The 16,069-nt window shown below is 44.2% G+C and overlaps 1 protein-coding gene across 1 annotated transcript in view; it reads left to right on the top strand.

Moving 5' to 3' along the window:
• Window positions 1-6,385, top strand: part of LOC126094948 (myrosinase 1-like) — a 105,319-nt gene extending 98,934 nt beyond the window's left edge. The window contains exons 10-11 of the mRNA XM_049909601.1: window positions 5,875-5,981; window positions 6,242-6,385. Of these exons, the coding sequence (XP_049765558.1) occupies window positions 5,875-5,981; window positions 6,242-6,368 (234 nt within the window). The 3' untranslated portion in view covers window positions 6,369-6,385. The remainder of the gene's footprint in view (window positions 1-5,874; window positions 5,982-6,241) is intronic.
• Window positions 6,386-16,069: the final 9,684 nt, after the last annotated feature.

The raw sequence follows: 16,069 nt of genomic DNA, 5'->3' as shown, positions 1-16,069 counted from the left end.
TGAAAACAGAAAAATCGCTGAGCCTTATCGCTATCTCTTGCGGTGCTGCTAGTCGCCTCCTCTGCAGAATGCTTCTCCTAGCTGGTTCAGCTGCTGTATTCGCTGGCGATGTGATCACTTTTGACAAAATGATGCAACTTTCGGCGGCATGGACCACAGTGGCTGCTTGATGATATCATCAGCAGGCACTTTTGTCTATGACAAACTGCCTATTGGCTTCTGTCTCGGGTTCTTCGGCCGACGTTCATCTAATGATTTTTCTGACGTTTCGCCAGCACGAGTGGCTGGCATTGTCAAAGCTTCACCCTCCATTGCCGGTGGTGAACTGGAGCCGAGCTCGCGGCCGCAGACTATATGTACCTGGCGCGCCAACGTCCGAGGGCTTCTCCGCGGTCATTTCCGTTGCGGTTCTCCTCTTGCTACCTGCGACGGTCGTTCGCTGCAGTACGGGAAGCCAGGATCCGTTTACCTTAAGGCTTTCCTCTTTCTTGTTCAAACTGTTCGCGTGTTTTTGTATTTCTACAGCTTCTCTGAACAAGCGCTTGTGATAGTGCTTCTCTACAGCCAGAACTTACGTGTCGGCGAATTTTATTACGTGGTCGGTCTCATTCAGTGCGTGCTCTGCCATGGCCGATTTCTCCACCTGCCCCAACCTGCAATGTTGTTTATGCTCTTTGATCCCGGTGTTAACTGATCGTCCAGTCATTCCGACATAAACGTTTCCGCATGTGCGTGGTATACGGTATATTCCCGACATTGCAAGTGGGTCTCTTTTCTCCTTCGCCCATCTAAGACTCTCTTTGATCTTCCTTGTCGGTTTGAAAATCGTCTTTACGCCATGTTTGCGCAATATACGGCCGATTCTGTCCGTCACTCTGGGAATGTATGGCAGAAAGGCCGTACACGACATTTCTTTTTCTCGTTCGTTACTTCGCCGAGTGTTTGGCTCTGGCTGTAGAAAAGCACTATCACACGCGCTTGTTCAGAGAAGCTGTAGAAATACAAAAACACGCGAACAGTTTGAACAAGAAAGAGGAAAGCCTTAAGGTAAACGGATCCTGGCTTCCCGTACTGCAGCTAACGACCGTCGCAGGTAGCAAGAGGAGAACCGCACCGGAAATGACCGCGGAGAAGCCCTCGGACGTTGGCGCGCCAGGTACATATAGTCTGCGGCCGCGAGCTCGGCTCCAGTTCACCACCGGCAATGGAGTGTGAAGCTTTGACAATGCCAGCCACTCGTGCTGGTGAAACGTCAGAAAAATCATTAGATGAACGTCGGCCGAAGAACCCGAGACAAGAGCCAATAGGCAGTTTGTCAACAAGTGGCCACGAAAGCCTTAACAATTTTGTACTGTTGTCTATGTTTCTCGACGTATTTGTCCATAACTCGCAAAAAGTACTATCAACGTACCCCATTCAATGGCCGCTAAAGAGCATTTTTTTTAATTAGATAATGGTTTGCATTATCATTTTTTCGGAGTTACGTAATTTTTCAGAATATCAGTGGGTAACAGCGATGATTCTGCGAATTGTGTATAGATTGAAACCTGCAGATACGTATTCGTTGTAGGTCTCGCTGAAGTACAGTTAACAGTTATGTCACGACGAGTATATCCTCCTTGCAACCAGCAAGTACAGAAATAGTCACTTCTGAAGGAAAGCTCCGTGAAGGAAGCAGTGGTGGGTGACTCGAGAGAAGCCGGTTCGATTCTTTCTTGTGGAAACAAATTTAATCCTCAGTTCTTGGTCGGAAGGGAATTGAGAGATGGTGTCGTCCAGCAAACTATTAGTCGGCGTTGCCCCAAATCTCTCTGCAGTGTCCCGAATAATGAGGAGTACAAGCGATAGCCTAGCCCGACGGAGATGATAAGCTCAGTTTTTTGCTTTTCGACAGGAGGAGGCAACTGCAGGTCACCAGATTTTACCGTCAGTTTTTCTTTCAGATCTCTAACCATCCACACGAGAAAGATGCACAATCGATGTACTAGGCCGAAGAAAAACGGGGGAGACTATATTCATATTTCCATAGAAAAAAAAATCATGAAAATAGGTAGAGATTCCGCACACATTCCACAGGGCTTTTCACAATTCATGTTACAAAAAAATGGCTCTGAGCTCAATGGGACTTAACATCTTAGGTCATCAGTCCCCTAGAACTTAAAACTACTTAAACCTAACTAACCTAAGGACATCACACACATCCATGCCCGAGGCAGGATTCGAACCTGCGATCGTAGCAGTCCCGCGGTTCCAGACTGAAACGCCTAGAACCGCACGGCCACCGCGGCCGGCTCATGTTACATACTTTTAGAGGTTGTAGAGGGGACTTAGTACATCAAGTTTCACATAGGAACCCAAGTCCAGAAACGTGATCCAGCGACGCTACAGAGCGCAGAACTTACAGACGTCAGCGCCTGTAAATGTATGTATATAGGGGTTATTCCGTGATGACGCTAAAAACTCTCAAGGATAAATATATCAATTTGAGGTGAGAGTCCTTGGTTCGGAAACAAACGAGGTGAAAGTGACAAGCGGAAATCATTGTGGTACCTCCTACAGTGGAATACATGTACCGGTATTGTTGTTGCTAAGAATGTACGTAGGGTAGGCAAATTTCAGAAGTGGTAGTATGGACTAAGACAAGAAGAAACGTCTGGTAACATGGACCCTAAAATGCCTACCTGAGGAGCTATGAGCCCTTGTTCAATGGAGGAGACGTGTTTCACACTAGCGCAGATGAACGAGTGCTCATAGCTACTCATGCATGCATTTTAGTGCCCATGTCTACTAGACGTTTTTCCTTGTCTTGGTCCGTGATACCACCTCTAAAAGTATCCACCCCCGGTAGGTGAGTGGTCAGCGCGACAGAATGTCAATCCTAAGGGCCCGAGTTCGATTCCCGGCTGGGTCGGAGATTTTCTCCGCTCAGTGACTAGGTGTTGTGTTGTCCTAATCATCATCATTTACAACCCATCGACGCACAAGGCGCCGAAGTGGCGTCAAATCGAGAGACTTGCACCCGCCTAACGGTCCAACCGTCGGGAGGCCCTAGCCACACCTCTAAAAGCTGTCTACCCTACATTCTCAGCACTACAGTACCCGTACAAGTATTCCACTGTTAGAGGTATCACAATGATTTTCACTTGCAACTTTCCGAACCAGGGACTCTTACTTCTAAGTGATGAATTTATCCGTCTCCATCGTCCTTCAAAGTTTATGAGGTCATCAAGGAATTGCCCTGTCTATAAACTCATCAACGAGAACATTATGCCCACCTACCTAATAGCCGCTACGTCCTTCTTTGGCACAGATGACAGCGGCGACGCGTCTTGGCATGGAAGGGGTGAGGCCTTGGTAGCTCGCTGGAGGGAGCTCGCACCACATGTGCACACGCAAGTCACATAATTCCCGTGAACTCCAGGGAGGGAGTCGATCAGCTCTTCAAATGGTTCAAATGCCTCTGAGCACTATGGGACTTAACTTCTGAGGTCATCAGTCCCGTAGGACTTAGAACTACTTAAACCTAACTAACCTAAGGACATCACACACATCCATGCCCGAGGCAGGATTCGAACCTGCGACCGTAGCGGTCGCGCGGTTCCAGACTGGAGCGCCTAGAACCGCTCGGCCACACCGGCCGGCCGATCAGCTCTGACGCCACGTTCAACCACGTGCCAGGTGGGTTCGATCGGGTTCATAACTAGGGAGATGTGGTGCCAGCATATCAATTGGAACGCGCTAGTTTGTTTTTCGAACCACTCCATCACACTCTCGGCCTTGTGGCATTATCTTGTTGAAAAATACCACTGCCGTCGGGAAACAACATCGTCATTAAGGGATATAAGTTGTCTGCAACCAGTGTACGATACTCTTAGGTCGTCACGATACCTTGTGAGTGCCACTGGACCCTGGATGCCCACGTCAGTTTTCCCCAGAGCATAATGGAGCCCCCACCAACTTGTCTCCGTCCCGCTGTACAGGTGTCAAGGAGATCGGGATTCACCAGACCATGCAACGCTTTGCCTGTGCGCCAACATCCAGTGCCGATGGTCACGTGCCCATTTCTGTCGTAGTTGCCGACGTCATGGTGTCAACATTGGCACATGCACTGGTCGTCGTCTGCGTAGGCCCATAATTAGGAGTATTCGGTGCACTGTGTGTACAGACAGACTTGTGCTCTGACCAGTATTCAAGTTTGATGTTAGTTCCGACACAGTTCGCCGCCTGTCCTGTTTTACCAGCCTGCCGCCGGCCGCTGTGGCCGAGCGGTTCTAGGTGCTTCAGTCCGGAACCGCGCTGCTGCTACGGTCGCAGGTTCGAATCCTGCCACGGGCATGGATGTGTGTGATGTCCTTAGGTTAGTTAGGTTTAAGTAGTCCTAAGTTCTAGGGGACTGATGACCTCAGATGTTAAGTCCCATAGTGCTCAGAGCCATTGTAACCAGGCTGGAGGGCGTTTGTGAACATGGGTTCCCATGTAAAACTTAATCTAGTAACTGCCCTCTACAGCCTTTAGAAGTGTGTGACATGAATTGTGAAATACACTGTATGTTATTTTTTTGTTATCTTGCTAAGCGAAAATTGTATATTTGCGGCATGGTGGAGCTTTTTGAATCATTGCGTCGACACCAGTTTTATGCCAGCATTTTTGTTTCGGCTTGATGTATGCAACTGCATCGGAAATTGTTCCATGCAGCGTTCTTTACACCCCATACGAGTATTCAGAACGATCTGAACTCTAATTCTCAACTGCACCAAACCCTGTTGTACTGTGGAAGCCAAACACTTGTTTCGATCGAATGAATATATGTTTATGTCTTTTACAAATACTCCAACATCAGGAAAGCACTATAAACCTGATGAGTGATCCAATCCTCATAAAGAGAGACGGTGAGCAACTTCCTTTCTTTTGAAACTTCCTGGCAGATTAAAACTGTGTGCCCGACCGAGACTCATACTCGGGACCTTTACCTTTCGCGGGCAAGTGCTCTACCGACTAAGCTACCCAAGCACAACTCACGCCCCGTCCTTACAGCTTTAATTCCACCAGGCAAAGATCCCGAGTTCGAGTCTCGTTCCGGCACACAGTTTTAATCTGCCAGGAAGTTTCATATCAGCGCACACTCCGCTGTAGAGTGAAAATTTCATTCCTTTCTTTTCTTAAGGTGACTCAGAATAGTCCCATACTGTAGCGGCTGCTGACGTTGCATCGCAGAGAGACCTACTGATAACTGCAAAAACAGTTTTCGTCTGTTACATTAAGGAAAGCTCTCTTGCTGCAGCTTGTTCATCTACCAACTTTATGATGGCTACTCCATCAGTGATGATACGTGAATGGTAGTATGTTGTGGATAATTATTCGCTGATAACGCATGTCCCAACTGCAGTAAACGCATCATAGTGCGTGACGGAATGAATTTCCATCCTGCAGCGGAGTGTGCGCTGATCTCAAACTTAAGGGCAGGCCAAAGCTGTGTACCGGGGTGGAACTCGAACCGGAGACCTCAATGGCTTCAGCGGCTCTGCTATCCAAGCACAACCCACAATACTCCCCCAAAGCTTCAGTTCGACCGTTACCTCTCTCTTTAATTCCAAATTTCACAGACGTTCTCCTGCGTAACTCCAGAATCAACATTCCTGGAAGCAAGCAGATGAGGTACTGGCCAAGCTGTGAGGATGGATGGCTTGGATAGCCCAGTAAACATTTATAAGACACCAGGAAAAATTTACGATTCTCTCCTCACACTTGATGTCAAGAGCTTGGAATATAAATTACATCAGATGTAGATTCTCTCGCACTTCCAAACTATACAGCAAACATTCGTTAGCCAAGCGGGGCAAATCACCTACATTTAACTGTTTCTCTTTTCGCCAGGCCTACTTGGCGGAGATGCTGAACGCTATGAATGAGGACGGCGTCCCTGTAATAGGCTACACCGCCTGGAGTCTTCTGGACAACTTCGAGTGGGGCACCGGTTTCACGTAAGCTATCTTAGACTACTGATTGCAACTAACATTATGTTCAGCGTGATCCTCATCGGGATTTATATAAGTTAATTAATTTCTAAATATTAAGGAACATTGTTACCTAAATAGCGCTAAAAGTTTACATAGCGGTGAGAGGATTGTGCTGTTTTAGTAAATTTGAAACTGGTAAATTCACTAACACACAGAACAAACTATTTGATCAGAAAGACAAATTTTGTATAATGTACTGAAACTGTGTTTTTTTGTGTTTCAAGGACGAGATTTGGACTTCACTACGTGGATATCACTGATCCGGATCGGAAGAGGACTCCCAAGGCATCTAGTAGATTTTTAGAGGAGATATTCAGAACAAAAACTCTTCCTGCTAAATATATGAGATAGATGGTGAAATAAAGCTATTGTTGGTATTAACCCATTGTGTTTTTTCACTATTATCATGAAACAAGGTTCCATAAAATAGGAGCAAACCTTTTTCAAATGTTTCACTGACTATCTATAATCGACACAAACGTTGAGCTACATCACCCTCCGCCAGCTTATCCAAAACCACTCAGTTTACACGCGCAGCTTTGGCGCCTGGAAGTATTACAACCTTACGAACTTCTAGTTCTTGTGTGTATCTCCTTGCGATTGACGATATGCGGTACTTTAGTCGTTCACTTATATTATGAAATAAAACACTTGCAGCCATCGATTTGACGTTATTTTATCAAACTGCAGCCAGTTCGGTGACTCATTACACTATCTTCAGGCCTTAACTGAAGCTGAGGCGTTGAACTTCAGTAGTTTAAGCGACCTCATCAGTGACAAACATCTATGAACTGGCTTCCGTACAACACTGTAAAACCGATGTTGTATCTGCAACCGTCAACGAACAATTCAAGTTGACCTGATAGATGACGGCTAGAGATACAACATCGCTTTTACAGTATTGTACGGAAGCCAGTTCATAGATGTTCGCCACTGATGGGATCGCTTAAACTACTGAAGTTCAACGCCTCACCTTCAGTTAAGGTCTGAAGGTGGTGTACGGAGTCACCGAACTGGCTGCAGTGTAATAAAATGACATCAAAACGACGGCTGCAGCTGCCTCACTTTACTACATTACGAACTTCTCTTCGCGCAGGACCGGCTACCGCTGATCGCCCAAAGGCGTCAAGTGACAAAAGCAAGGAAACAGTGGGTGCGTCATGCGCACAGGCAGTAAAATACACGATAACGCCCGTTTCCGGATGTATTAATAGTCGTCAATAATATCCGCCTCATTCAGTCACCATTACCCTCTTTGGAAGGAAATGGGTCACCTGTGGTAGTAAAACGTAGCCGACGTTCGGATTAACTAATGTTCACGTGAATTTCAGTTACTCTGTATTATTTTAACTGAACTGCGATAAAAAAAGAGTTCTGGCCATCTAAAGCTACCGCTTTATGTTTGCCTCACACGTAACGAAGAGTCTGAACAATCCGTAACTTCACTCAAAATCGCACAGACTGCTTAACTCTCGCTAAGTAACTGGGAGCCTTATCAGAGTTGCGATATTTGGATACAGAACTATACAATCTCGTGGATCGTGTATGGATAGTTTATTCCAAATATTACGAAATTTAGAAAGAAAGAATGAAATTACGGAAGAAGATATGTCAGATATAAAATATGGAAGATTTTAGAGTGGAATGATTTGCTAGAAAAAGGAACTACCTACACAATTTTCACAAAAGAGTGAATAGTGCTCTATCCTGTTTTGAGAGAAGGTAAGACATAACTCAATAAACCAAAAAGACTTTATACTCAGTCGTATTAATAACCAGCCACTCAGTAATAATTATGGTAGGGGTATTTTCTGTGGACGCTTGCCGCTGCTATGTAAATTATGAAATACGTATTTACAACCACTGGCATTAACTACGTGGCAATAATGTTATTGCCTGTCTAGAGAGGGAATAGTACAAGCTCATCTCTTCGGAGAAGAGACGCAACTTGTACTACGCCACCCTATAGACACGACCACCCTAATAGAAATAACAAAACGATTAGACACTACACATGCGCAGTGGCAAGTAAGGGGAGAACGACGACGCACAGCAGCAACCAGCACCTCAGTTTCGCTCAGTTGTACTAAGAAAGCACAACACAAGAATCTGCTGTCAGCTCTATTGCGGAAGTACGTCACTCGACTTAACAGGTAAGACTTCGCTTAAGATAACCAACGGACCTTAACTTCTGTATTGGATATAGCGTCTGTCTACTTACAACGTCGGTACTTTAACTTGTATGTTGAAATTCCCACGATACAGGCCACGCTACGTACCACTACGAAAATGTGAGCTACAGAATTTCCACGGACACTATTTGCGGTTTGACGGGCTAGTGGTAGCAACTGGAATATGATGAGAATGAATTAATAATGCATCTGGCAACACAGTGCGTACGTATCACTACCACCGAAGAAGATCTCAGCATCAGTGGAAAATACACTGCTGGCCACCGTAAATGCAACACTCTGAAGGAAGCATCCGGATCAAGTGAAATTTACACCATGCGTTTGCAGCGATGAGATATGCAACTGATTAGAATTTCAGCGCAGACGCACATCACGCGCGCCTGTGGCGCCACCTCATAGCGCCATTTAAGGCTTGGCGATTTCGACGAGTGTACGTTCGGCACGTGTGTTTACCTTGTGGTTGTTTCACAAGACGATCAGTTATGCCTCGTGGAACACAGCGAACATCTTTTGATCAAGTATCCGAGTTGGACAGAGGAAGGATAGTAGCTTACCGAGATTGTGGATTATCATACAGAGAAATCGCTAGTCGTGTTGGACGAAACCAAACAACTGTAATGCGGATATGTGACCGTTGGATGCAGGAGGGTACGACGGACCGACGTGGTCGATCGCATTCACCTCGGTGCACCACTGCACGTGCTGACAGGCAAATTGTGCGCATGGCAGTGACGGATCGCTCAGTGACATCCCGAACCATAGGCACAGGACATTGCGTCTGTAACGCATCATCCAGTGTCTGCGCGTACCATTCGACGCCGTTTACAGCAGAGTGGTCTGTCCGCAAGACGTCCATTGCTTCGTCTACCATTGACGCAGAACCACAGACGTCTCCGTCGCCAATGGTGTGATGACAGACGGATGTGGACGGCAGAATGGAATGACGTTGTCTTTACTGACGACGCACGCTTCTGTCTGCAGCACCACGATGGTCGGATTCGAGTGTGGAGACACCGTGGAGAGAGGATGCTGGACAGCTGCATTATGCACCGCCACACTGGTCTTGCACCGGGTATTATGGTATGGGGCGGTATTGGATATTACTCTCGCACGCCTCTAGTACGCATTGCCGGTACTTTAAATAGCCGGCGCTACATATCCGAGGCGCTGGAGCCAGTTGTCCTTCCTTACCTTCAGGGCTCGGCCACAGCCATATTTCAACAGAATAATGCGCGACCACACGTGGCACGCATTGTCCAAAGGTTCTTCGTCAATAACCAGATTGAAGTGCTTCCCTGGCCGGCTCGCTCTCCGGATCTTTCGTCGATAGAAAACATGTGGTCCATGGTTGCTCAACGAGTGACCCAGATTACATCCCCAGCTGCCACACCAGATGATCTTTGGCAACGTGTGGAAGCTGCTTGGACTGCTGTACCCCAGGAACACATCCAACGTCTCTTTGACTCAATGTGGCAGCGGTGATTCTGGCAGGAACCACATGTCACAGACGTCTGTTAACGTAATCATTTGATACTTGGTCAACATATTATCTACAGAATAAATTTTGTTGTGCTACCTCTTGTCTTCCTTGGTGTTGCATTTACGGTGGCCAGCGGTGTACTATAAACTATAGTATACGTTGGACAGAAAATCAGAGACTCTATCTCACAACTCACTGCCACAAATTAAATCTTCCAGTATATATCTCTATTACACAACAGTGAACCTCGTTAAACAACGGCCTAACAACAATATTGAAACTTTTATTGAAAAATAAATACCAGTCGCCGTTATGAATTATACCACATGTCTCTCCAATTGGAAACCACAATCGGACTGCGCAGAACCAGCAAACTGCATTGGGCTTGTCTGTATTTTTAAATAATATTTATTTTACGTCACACTTTCAGAGATATAATGTTTACACTCTTGTTTAATTGACGACGTTAATCAGAGGTAACTTCCCTACATCGCTACCACGCTAAAATATCATTCCATAACTTGCATACCAAGGTAACAATTCATTTTAAAATTGTCACACTCTCAGAAATAATGAAATTATGTTTCTTTCGAGAATCAATCATATTTCCATTTAAATAAAAATCTGGAAATATTTTCTCTCCATTTTAACTGAAAATATCAATATCTGTATCCCTCCTGTGAGTGGACATAACTTTCAACATAATATCCTTCATCCCTCTTACGGCTGTCACCATTTCCCAAGTCAAATCCATACCTCCCTTTAAGACCAGACATAGTCATTTTCTTCGCACATGTCGTAACAATGACCACAGTAACGTTACGCCCCAACACAAACTTTACAAGCATGCCGATCACAGCAAATCTATCACACATCCCCTACTAAATATAATACTTTGTCAATAACTGAACTCTGGTGGCACCAATGAATACTTAGCGCATATCCGCAACTGATCGACATGTGTTATCTGTTTTTCTTGCGATTGGTACCAGCGTGCCTTAGGAAGAGAGATCAATCGCCTTATAAGCGACGAGCTATTAAAAACATGATCACAACGACCATGTCACTGTCACTTTGTGTAAAATGCGGTCTTGTTTCTACAGGCACACACAAGTATCACTAACAACATCCATGTTAAAAACTATACATGTTTTATAAATCGGGCAATAGTATTGTTTCTTAATAAAGTTGTCTTCCACACAAATACCACAACTTTGAATACAGACGGTGATCACGAGATGTGTATTTAACAGACCGAAAAGGTGGGTGCATGTCCTCAACAGTGTAAGCTCATAATAAATTCACTTGTATCACTAAATTTAGAAAGTGATTCGGCTAAGGAACATGCCATTAAGCCGATGTTTGTAACTCCCTGTTGTTGCTGCTAGGTGTTTCCCACACTACAGTATTTGTAAAAACAGTATTTGTAACACATTCTATCTCGATACCATGTAGACAGTCTAACAAAGGTTCTGTGATATATCCACGGGCCTATAGGCGCGGGATGATGATGGTTGATTGAGAATGATCACACACAGTTGATGGTATGCTATGTTAGGAATCACTTAAAAAATGCAACGCTAAATTGAAGTCGTTAGAAATGTATAAAATCGTATGACCAATGCACTGGCTTTTCAGATCTGCAGTGTTATGTTTTCTAGGAGAAATGCTGCCAGCGATATGGAATCGAGTCTCGTCACTGAATGACATACTTGCATTGAATCCTATGGAGATATCTTTTAATGATTATAGCCACTGATGAATCATGTCTTGGCATTCTCATGTCTCGAATTGAGTCGCCTTTTGCTGTATGGGATCCTTAGCAGACAGACTCGAAAAACTCCAGCGTGGTTTTTCACAGTCTCTCTGCATCTTGCAACTGTTCCTCAATGTCTGCCCTGCTCTCCCTGCAGCTTTGTCCAAGTTATTGGTCCAATTTAAGTCAGAATTGTGCAGAAGTCCGAGAGCACAATATCTAATACCTTCTGCTTTCTGTGGAGAAACAGGGTGAGCTGAGGTAATGCAACATGACGATGTTTTGACCACTTGGTGGAAATCAGCATAGCTCCACCAACTGAATACAACGTGTAAGGCCAGCGAGAAGCCGGCCGAAGTGGGCGAGCGGTTCTAGGCGCTACAGTCTCCAACCTGCGACCATAGCGGTCGTGCGGTTCCAATCCTGCCTCGGGCATGGATGTGTGTGATGTCCTTAGGTTAGTTGGGCTTAAGTAGTTCTAAGTTGCAGGGGACTGATCACTTCAGAAGTTAAGTCCCATAGTGCTCGGAGCCATTTGAACCATTTGAGCCAGCGCCAAACGAAGCTTTCTCCTGCAACACAAGGTAGTAGAAAAGACAGTACCAGCAATTACGGTGATATTTCTTATGGTGAAAAGTGGGAAGACTCCACATGATACAGGAAGGACGAGGATTCTGCTATTGCATTGCGGTGCGTCTGCGAACTACATACCGCTACTGCAGTCCAAAAGAGGTCTGTGTCCCTCAGGGTACATTCATGTGTCACTCAAACATTCCGTTTATGCTCTTTATCTTGTACCATCCAATAGAGAAAAACTAAAAACTATAAAAACTTGCTACATTACCCGGCAGAGAACTTGGTAAGATATTACCGCATCCCTCTCCCTGATTTATCGAAAACAAATACCCTCTGGTTTCTGATATCGAGCATAAGTGGCGTTTCTAATGCAGGTATTGGTCCAGTGGAACAGGTGGCCAGTGATCCATATTGCTTGCACAAACCAGTGTAAAGTTTCATCACCCGTACTGTAGGAGGACCATATCCCACACACTATCAATCACAAGAAAGGGTCCCTGCATTGTTTTTACGTAAGCAGTTTGATACATTGTTTTTTCTGCTGTAATTCATCCAAGAAGTGTATGACTATAGCTCTGTACACCACCATACGTTTTCTTTCTCTACCTCGACTTCAAGGACTGTGTCAGGTGCTAATCCAGCATTAAGACCTTTCGATTAGTTGGTTGTCACAGAATGCTGGACATCACATGGTGTAAACTATGCTGCTCCCACAATACACAGGATGACTGAAATAAAAGACAGAGCCACTGTTTCTTATTGACAAAAATGTGGAGACATCTCAACATATGAAAACTGGAAAAGTTCTTGGCATTGTGGAGTGTTTCCACACAACTGCCGTAACATATGTCTAGGCGTTCCATTACGAAGAGACCGAGAGCTTTGATTCGTTGTACGAGGTGCGACAATAAAGTAATGAGACTGATGTGAAAAAAAAAGTTGCTTACCGTTTTAGTCAAGTTTAGCGTTGTCTCCTTCAAAGTAGTTCCCTTCTAATTGCACACACTTTTTCCAGCGCTTCTGCCATTGATGCTAACATTTCTGGAACTCATCTCCTGTAATATCTTCCAAGACCCTCGTCACAGCTTTTTGGACATCTTGTGTTGTTTGAAAATGGTGTCCCTTGACCGCCGTTTTGACTCTTGGCAATAGAAAAAAGTCACACGCAGAGATATCTGGTGAATAAGGTGGCTATGACAGTACTGAAATTTGTTTTGACGTTAAAAATTGCTGTAGTGACAGAGCAGTATGGGATGGCGCATTATCGTGATGCACAATCCAATTATCAGCAATGTTGGCACGGACACGAAGAAGTCTTTTACAAAGTCTTCCTAAAATTTCTTTGTAGTAATATTGGTTAACTGTTTGCCCAGGAGGCATCCACTCTTTATGAACCGTTCTCTTGGAATCAAAGATACATACAAGCATGCATTTCACTTTTGACTTTGACATGCGAGCTTTTTTTGGTCTGGGTGATCCCTTTGAGCACCATTTCGAACTTTGGCGTTTTGTCTCTGGATCGTACTGAAAAGACCAACTGGTAACACGGCTCGACAATTCTGGATTGATTTCCGTTTGATCTAACAGATCGGCTGCCACATTTTTCCGTTACACAAATCTTTCTCATACCTAGATCTTCAGTTATTATTAGACGAACCGTTTCTCGATTGATGTTCAGTTCTTCTGCAATCATTTTCACGGATAATCTTCGATCAGATCGTACGAGTTCATGCACCCTGGCCAAGTTGACATCTCTCCGTGAGGTTGATGGTCGTCCACTGCGGTCTTCATCTTCAACATTCGTTCTGCCTTCACTGAACATTTTAAGCCAACGAAGAACTCTTGACATAACCTCCTCTCCAAAAGCCTTCTGAAGCTTACCGTAAGCTGTTGTCACGTTTTCACCCAATTTAACGCAAAAAGAAATGGCATACCGTTGCTCAATATTATGCGGTTCCATTTCCCTGATGAGAGACACAAACACGTGTTAACTTATTACAGCACAACTCACGACTGAGCGGTTGCATTGATGATGTGCCAGTTGGACTAGAAGCAACTTATAGACCAAGGTCAAAGCTATTGTGCCTACGCAAGCCTGCAGGGTTGCCACATCTTGCAAAGAAAATCAGTCTCATTACTTTACCGTCACACCTCGTATTGCAGCCATGTACACGACCACTGTTTCGGTGCTGGTCATCCCCAGAAGGTCTTGCTCCCACTAAGACTCTCTCCATATCAAACAAGGTGTAACACAGAGAGTGATTACGAGTTGTCATTTCCATTGAAGCGTAGCTTGCTGAGGAGCCAATAGGAGAGCAAATTTTTGTTCTCACTCTCTCACAGCTGACGCTGACTACTGGCCAGGGCGAACGGTGTGCTTGACTAATGCTGCATGCAGTACATTACACGTACTCTCAATGATTCATATTTAACAGTATTTCTTCACATTCAATCTTTTTCATACTTTACATACCAAATTTTTATGGATAACACAACCCTACTGTTAAAATTTCAAATCAATAATTTCAATACTGTCAGTAATATAAATTTTTACCTAAAACACATAATAACCAATCTGGCATTGTGAAACGGAGTTAGGGCTTGTAATGTATTCATCTTTAGTATCAACTGAAACTACAGCCAAGAGGATAGTTTCACATAATCTAATTTTCTGGAATTTTCTTTAGTTTCATTACCACAGTTATCTGATTAATTAATAGTACCGGTACATTCGAAAATCGTTGTTTCATCGTGTTTTGCTTGTGTGAGTGTTTTGGAGAGGCTGAGAGAGTGAATGGAGGACATACGAAAGTGAGGATGTGATATTTTATTAAAACTACGTAAATGCATTCGTGAGAAAGTTGTCGTGCAATAGGGGAATTTGTGACGTATGTCTGAATGAGCTTGATTCTGTAAAAGGCAGCCAGAAGGGCGTTGGGTATTAAATTAATTAGTGATTTCTTTTGAGGAAAGGAATCTATTTTTTTATTAAATTTTATTTAGCTTCGGGATTACGAAACTTCTAGCCTTATTTCTCGTGGTAATCTGACTAGCTGACATTACAAATATGGCGAGGATAGAAGTGCTCGAGACGATCTGATTGGCTGCTTAACATATTCAGCGTTTCCCACGGATTTACTAGGGCTTGGTGCCTCAGATGTATGGGTCGAGAGACTCGCTCGGGGGGCTTCTCCTGGTAAACACCCATGCTAAATCGTGCTGATCAAATTTGTACCAAAACGAAGAAATTCGCGCCTACTACGTGTTGAGTATTTTGTGTACGTTTGAACTTTGTGAGAGATTTACTTTAGGAGATATTCGCGTGTGAACATTTCAGGTCGTACATAAACTCCTCGTGGCGTATTTCGTGCAGATTACGAGACATTATGGCGAGCCTTTCTTCACAAAAAGCCTGCTGAACGACTGAATGTGTTAACTTGCAAGTAATCATGGGTCAGTGACTCTTTAGGATGTTAGAAGATACTTAGTCTGACCCGATATTTCAGATTGTCTCTGTAACAAGTTCACATCAAAAAGCAGTCAGTAATATTGCATAATTGATGTTGGGCTGTTAGCCATTTTATTTGTTTTAACGACAATAAACCAATTAAAAGGAAATTTTTGACTTTTTCAAACGACTCATGCAAGAATCTCGAACGTTCGATGATTTAATTAATTTTCAGTTACTGCCCATGGTTAGAGTTATGTGGCCTTTGCGTGGTAGGTATATAGTCGAATTTTCGTCAACGCTGCTTTTGTCGCCTAAACCAGTATCTACCATCGTAGAGTGAAGGGGCAGACAACCTGGAGCCTATCCAGGTAGGCGGACTGATTGTTTTGAATGATAGTTATAGAGCAACCCGTCCCTCTGCATTTGGTGCATTTAGCGTCAGAGAAAAGTAAAGTTAAGTGTCGAATGGACTTTAAAAGTGGTAGTGTAAAACCCTTTCAGATAAATGTTGAATTGAAGCGATAAAAGAAGGATTTAAACCAAGTGCAGATACCGTGAACAATAATAGTGGAGGGACAAGGCACAGCAGGTAGGGAG

The sequence above is a fragment of the Schistocerca cancellata genome, chromosome 8 (genome assembly GCF_023864275.1).
Source record: "Schistocerca cancellata isolate TAMUIC-IGC-003103 chromosome 8, iqSchCanc2.1, whole genome shotgun sequence".
Classification (NCBI taxonomy): Eukaryota; Metazoa; Arthropoda; class Insecta; order Orthoptera; family Acrididae; genus Schistocerca; species Schistocerca cancellata.
The sequence above is the reverse complement of the archived record's forward strand: the minus strand, read 5'-3'. Positions and strand labels throughout refer to the sequence as shown.